This window comes from Notothenia coriiceps, unplaced genomic scaffold, assembly GCF_000735185.1.
Source record: "Notothenia coriiceps isolate Sejong01 unplaced genomic scaffold, NC01 NC01_scaffold00019001, whole genome shotgun sequence".
Lineage (NCBI taxonomy): Eukaryota > Metazoa > Chordata > Actinopteri > Perciformes > Nototheniidae > Notothenia > Notothenia coriiceps.
The window spans coordinates 525,465-532,387 of NW_011351702.1; the positions used below are offsets into that span (position 1 = coordinate 525,465).

The 6,923-nt window shown below is 40.0% G+C and overlaps 1 protein-coding gene across 1 annotated transcript in view; it reads right to left on the minus strand.

Annotated features, from left to right (window-relative positions):
• Positions 1-6,571, minus strand: part of LOC104951720 (nuclear receptor coactivator 3-like) — a 26,860-nt gene extending 20,289 nt beyond the window's left edge. Inside the window, 1 exon segment of the mRNA XM_010778451.1 lies at positions 6,483-6,571. Within this exon segment, the coding sequence (XP_010776753.1) occupies positions 6,483-6,571 (89 nt within the window).
• Positions 6,572-6,923: the final 352 nt, after the last annotated feature.

The following is a 6,923-nucleotide window of genomic DNA, read 5'->3' on the forward strand; positions in this document are numbered from 1 at the left end:
CCTTTGTCGCTCAGGGACAAAAAGGACCGGTTCCAGTCCCTAGGAACTTGTGTTTGTGCTCGGTTGCACCATATACAGAGCAGGACTTTCCCCACCGTCAAGACGACCTCTCGTGGTCTTGCAGCGAGGCCGTGAAAGTTTAAGCGTCATGGTATTCCTCCATTACGCGTCAAAAACCACCGACACAGAAGCAACTTCGGGTCACCGTAGACAAGTAGACAGTATACTAGTATGTCAGTTATTGAAACAACAATAATCTAGACAATCGATCATACGATGTTGCTTAATTTCGAAAAAATGTTGGTCACTCCATTGTTCCGTGTTAGAATATATTAGTAATTATCAATTTTTTTTATTTTTATTTATTGTCCTATTTTATGATATACTTCATTTTTTTTCAACAATAATTTTGTCTTATCAAGCTTTCCCCTCACTAAACCATTTATAGGTATTTCTTTTTATTTAGACGAATGCAACAAAAGTATCCCACACCACTCTCTCCATAGGTATCTAGAAAGTACAACGAGAGGTCTGGTCTAACTACGAAACTGAAGTTGTAATTTTTTTACTCCCGTACGAGGGTCCCTTCTAAAAAAAAATTGGGGATATCCTCCATCCAGGGTTGTGTGGGGTGTGAATGTTTAGGTACAAGTTACCGTATGGGGGGGGTTCTTGATACGTGTGTTAGTATTTAACACATAGTATAGATATATCAATCCTCTACCAGTATCGGTATTGGCACGTGCCACGATGTGGGGGGTTTACCGCACTCAGTACCTTCTATTAGACCCTAAGTCTCCAACGAAAAAGAAACGTGTCCAGTACTTTCTTTCCGGTTTACTTACCGGACACTAAAATTCATAAAATTCGTCTCCGGTTATTAAACATGCCGGGAGCCTCCTACAACATTTTTAACTTTTCACCGAGAACTCTCCTTTTTCCAAGGGTGGAGGACCAAATTCCTTGTCCCCTGCTCCGTAAACTCAGGACGCCTAAAGGGCAATTCATAGTCACAGAGCTTTTGTGTACAACCGCGACCTTTCTAGGTAGGTCAAAAAACCAGGAAAGGACTTCGGTAGGAGGGATGTCACACGAGTTGACTTCTCCTGGCTGTTTGTGTGTGCTTTTATTTACTGTCAAACTCTATAAATTAGAGGGTCCAGAAATTGAAAAAGTCTGTAAAGTTTGTGGGTTTATACAGCAATTACAGAACAATCACTTTATGGTCGTAGACTTTCGACATGTAAATAGAATAGTGTGAAATAGTCATCTATGTTACGTCCTTTAATGAAAAAATTAGCGTTTAAAGCGAGACACGTTTGGGAAACTGAGATTATACAGTTGTTGTACTTTGTTCTTATACTTGACCCGAAATAGGTTACAAGTGTGTTCTCAGATGTAGGACTGTGTAGGAAGTAGATGTGACAGAGTTGACTTTCTCCTGGTCTTTGTGTGTTTTATTTATTTTACACCCTGAAACCCTATAAGTTAGAGGGTAAGAAAATGAAAAGCCCGTAAATGTCTGGCTGTACAGCAACTACAGTGACAAATGTTTGATGGTGGAAAAAGACTTTTTTACGTATTTTACTACGTTATATACAATTTATGTACCAATATATTACATTAATGAGCCCAGGTAAAAAGACTAACGAATTAAACCCCGCACGTGTAAACGGGCGCGGTTTGATGGAGAACACCTAAACCTTCCGACGTACATACCACACAATGTAAATATATTTTTTGGAAGACACACACTTAGAGAGACGTCAAACTCACACCTAAGACTCTGAGGGGACTGCGGCGATCTAGTGGTGTATGTCAAGAGGAATTAAAATTGGGGTTAGTGTACGGCACAACAGGGGTGCTCCCAGAACGGATTACGTAACGTTGCATCGCATTTGTAATACGCCAAAACGCCTCAGGACCTCACATGTCTCAGGCCCCCCCCCCCAACTGTTTCAAGTCTCAAGTAGAAGTTTGTGTGACACGTAGACGCAACCAGTACGTTATTAAGAGCTTAGTATTTAATAAGGAAAACGAATTAATACTTACCATCGAGTCAACAACTCCTATAAAACGGGTGGGCGATAAAACGATGAGGTGACCATAAATGACACTAATTCTTGCAACTAAAACGGATGATTCAACAGGACGCCCGCTTGTGAACAAAATGGTTGTGGCGCTTATGAGGATACCGATTGCAATCGTTTTCCATGGAATACTGGATGAGTAGATCCATTAATATCGTTAATAAATCGATGAACAAGACGTTTGCGATCATAAATTTACGGTGCGTATATCTAAGTTATGTGTGGTCATTACTTCGTTGGTAAGTATCGACTTTGTATGGAATTAGTACTTACGGTTATTGAAGCTTGAACTCCACTATCTGGACAGTTTGACAATAAAAAGTTATTGCGTTGAAGTAAATTCGGACATTCGGACTCGGACAATAAAGTCAGAGTCCGAGCTTTTACCGTAAGGGTCTTGTTACTGATATTGATAGTGTGAAGATTTTCCCCATTTAATTAGTAAACAAAGAGTTTCGTTACTTTTGGGAACTAACCCTACATCTTGATCAGTCTTATTTATATCACAAAAATAAATTTCATTTAGTCAACTTGTATAATTTTTTTACATTTAAAATCAAAGGGCAGGTTTCTTTTGGGTAATGAATAATCACTTTTGTGTGGGAACTTACTACCCTGATCATTCTGATTTTCGAAATACTTAGGTTTGTATTGTAGTATTATTCATGGACATAGTTCTAACTAGTGTTTTGTTCACTAGTAAACTGGAAAAATTCTCTCCAAATCGTTTTTCTTTTTGTGGAGACCCCAGTAAACCCACATTAAAAAAAAAAACGGTATAAGAGACCTTGGGTACAGCTGAAACTACTACTGTGGTGAAAATTTGAGCAGTCGTCGGTTATCTTAACTCCCCCCCCCCCAAAGGATTTAGGTGGATTTGTAATGGTCCCTCCTCACTTTCCCTGCGCGGTGTGTCAAACGGGTTTTGTTTCAAATAATGTGGATATACTTCGTACTCGTTAAAAAAGCGAATCACGATTAAGTCTCCTAACATAATGGGAACACAAAGTAAAATCGATTTTTCCAATTATAACAGACTATCCGCTCAAAGCGGGGCAATTTCACCCATACTGTGTAATTATCAACAATTTACAATTTCGGGACTCTGTGTCAAAGCACGCGGGCGTTGTTGCGGTCTAGATTTCTTTAATTTTTTTTCTTTTTTGCATGTGTTTATAAATTACCTCGAGGGCCGTACCAATTGGTCTCGCGGGCCGTATACGGCCCGGGGACCCGAGGTTCCCCACCCCTGCCTTAAACTCATTTGGGAGTGATTACCCATCAGCCCCGGACAGAGGACTGTTTGTATGATGCGATCACAGACACGCTGCAAACGGTGTCCGCCAAAAGTCGAGTCCAGTGTCTATGGAGTGTCTTTTTTATTTGTTATAGTTTGGGAAGATTGAAAATCGGTAGGGAAAGCCAGTTAAGTCGGTAGGCGGTAGAAACAGGTCAAAAGCAGTAGACTACCGCCCAAATCGGTAGGGTTGGCAGGTATGACAACACTCAAATAGGTTTTTGATGGAACTAGTGGTCCACTGAAGAGACCAATACTCAAGCCTTGAATTTAATTTAATTTTCTGATGGAGCTGGGATGCAAGAGGCTGTTTGCCGATGTTATGACAGAAATGACAAAGACAGTAGAAGGACCACATATATCAAGAGACCAAGGATGTGTTGTCACTTATTCAACACACACAAGCTGGCAGTATATGTGCAGTGCCCTTGATATGGATTTGTTTGTAGAACGTGTACTGACGGACATGACTACACAAACACATTACTGTAATAGTGTGCTGGTATGATAACATGTTTCTGAATTGTACTTTTTTTGCACCCTTCTCAGCTTGACGTGAAAACTGACTGAATCCAACCAGCTGGCTACGACCATATCTAATAATTATGATGGGACAAGCTGCAATTGCAAGATTTATCACTGGGCACATTAATGTGTGTTTGTGTGTGAGTGTGTGTCTTATACATTTATTTATGTCTACGAGCCCCAAATATCTTTTCAGTTCGAGCAGACGAAAATAAACTTGCCATTTGCCCCTTCTTCTCCTTCCTTATGTAGAAAGAAAAGGGTCAGTTGTGACTGTATCTCACTCCTCTTGCTGATTGGTGTGTGTTCTAATGTATAGTAGATGAAGCTTGATCTCTTATTGCTTTTAGTTTGAAATGTGATTAGTCTGAGAGATAAATGGCATTGTGTATTCTGCAGAGCAGAACATCACTTCCTTCCAAAGACCTGCGTCCTTTACATCAGAAATGTGTCTTTTAGTGAGCTAATCTTCTTTAAGTTGGTCTTGCCTTTTTTTTAATTAAGGCTTCTCAGTATTGTAAATATTGTACGAACAACTTATATTCAAACCATTTAAAAACGCCTAATGAATAGGCTGAGAATGTTCTTCTTTATTAAGAGAGAGTGATTTCCATTTGCTTTCTTTTGGTTAGCATCTTTCTTCTCCCTTTTCTTCTCCACACCTATTGGCAGGTAACAGTAAACAGGTATGATTTAAGACATTCACTTTGACACAAAGCAGGATAAAAGGACTCAATGACAGGATGTATGAATATGAGCACTGAGACACATGTGAAAGCAGATTTTTTAAATCAAAACTGAACAGCGTTGAGGAATATTATTCAATAATAATCATGATTTTGTGCACTGTACTGAAATGAACTGCAGAATCCTCCAGGTCTGCATTCAGAGGTTGGAGAAACGTCTTTAAATAAACTTGCTGACGCTGCAGACTGTATCACATTAATGATGTTTGAAGAGAGACCGTCGATACTGGCTGATGGAGCTGCTCCGTCATGTGACAGAGAGGAACTCAGTCTCTCCAGGATTTAATTTCCTGCTGGACAACTATCAGTAACAAACATCCTGAACGAAGCTATTCAGACACCAACAAAATAATAAACAACGCTGAGTCATACTTCTTTTTTCAACTATCATTCATCATGTTTTTGCCTGTTATTGGTTCTTAAATAATAATAAATAACTCAAAATACATGAAAATTTATATTTATTAAATCCACTCCAATAGTTAAACAACATAATATCAATATTCACCCAATATTCGCTGTAATTCATTTCATAACTTCCTTTATTCTTTCTATTTTATTGACCTCCCCCTATGATTTAGCTTACAAACCATAAACAAACCATGGGTTAGGGGAGCTTTAACAAACCATTAATTGTTCTTAGTCCAGCAGGGAAGCAGTGCAAATGAAATGTAGGATACATGGAAGATACTGAAGTCATAGCAACTTCGCCTATAATGGAAAAGCTAAAGGGGGACCATAATCTACTGTGGAGGTGGAGAATCCTAAAGAGGGAATATTGACCTCGCTAAGAGTTTCGTAGAACAATTGAAAAGTCAACCATCAAAACAAGTGGTTCACACTGTGAATAACAACAGACCATCTGTGGTTTCAACACGAAGCATTGCCTCCTGCTTCCCTCTTAAAAGGACATTTGCGTTGTTACTGCAGTCCAACAGTTTCTCCAGCCCAGACTAGCCTGCTGTGTAATAACCACCATCAGATCATGGATTTATTGTAAAGCTTCTCAGAGCCTTGGTGGGTGCATTCAACACTGCTTATATTTGAATAATTTTATAGGAAAAACAAAAAAACAAGTCTCTCCCAAATGTTGTTGTCTTCAGGTAGCAAGATGATAAAGAATATGAAGAGTAAACATGTGAACTGAATCACAATAATCTGTGACTTCATGATCTGGCAGATGTTCCCTTGAGGTGTTATATAACAGTGCACATCTTAAATACATATATCAGCTAAGAAAGTAACCTGCAGTAGAATGAGAGCAGGGTAGAAAAAATAGGATTGACTAAACAGCAGTTGAATAGCAAGGGGACATTCATGGAATTAAAGGAATGGAAGCTGAGCAATTTGGTTCCACTAAATGTTTTTAAAGCAAGGATAGATGCTATCCAATCGGAAACTGTTGGAGCCTGTAAATGTTACTAGCTATGTAAACTGTAGTCGCTGTAAATATGCTGTATGATGTCCTTTTTGTTTTTCTGTTATGTTTATATGTAAGATCAATCAATGGGATTCACCTGCATAAATAAAGTTTTGAAATTAAATGAAATGAAACTGTGTAGAACACAGTGGAGCAATACATCCGTTGTCCATCACCCCAACCACTAATGGTTTACTGTGTTGCTCATATTGTAAATATCATCAGATCATTGTAAGATCCTTCTGGTATTACCAGGGTATATGCAGGAATCCTGAAGTCAAATTGAATACCTTTTAAGACCTTTTTTAAGACCCTTTCCATACATTTTAAGAAAGGTCTTAAAAGGTATTCAATTTGACTTCAGGATTCCTGCATATACCCTGGTAATACCAGAAGGATCTTACNTTGGAAGTGGTTTGTGGAAGGACCCCGGCAGGAACTGCCACATTTGCCCCAAAGGGGCACACGCCTGAGGAGGTCCCACCTCGGGCATGATCGTTATGGAGAAATGTAACTCCCCGAATCGCTTCCTGAGGCTATGGCAAGGCAGGAAATGCTGCCCTTCGTGGGCCCAGCCAACCATAAGGCCCCCACCGGGGGCCAGGGCTCGAAGGCGGAGGAGATGAATAGGCATCCGCAGCAGGGGATCCCAGCCGGAGCCCCTCGTGTGCTAGGGGACGTCTGCCGTAAAGCCCTCTCATAAAGAGACACCGACCTGTGTCACCACCCGTCGTGGCCGCGCGTCGACCCGAAACATTCTTTGGCAGAAATACCAGCCACATAAATTCAGAGTGGTAGTGAGACGTTCCACTATCTTAGGAAGGACTGTTGGTCTAAGCAATCAA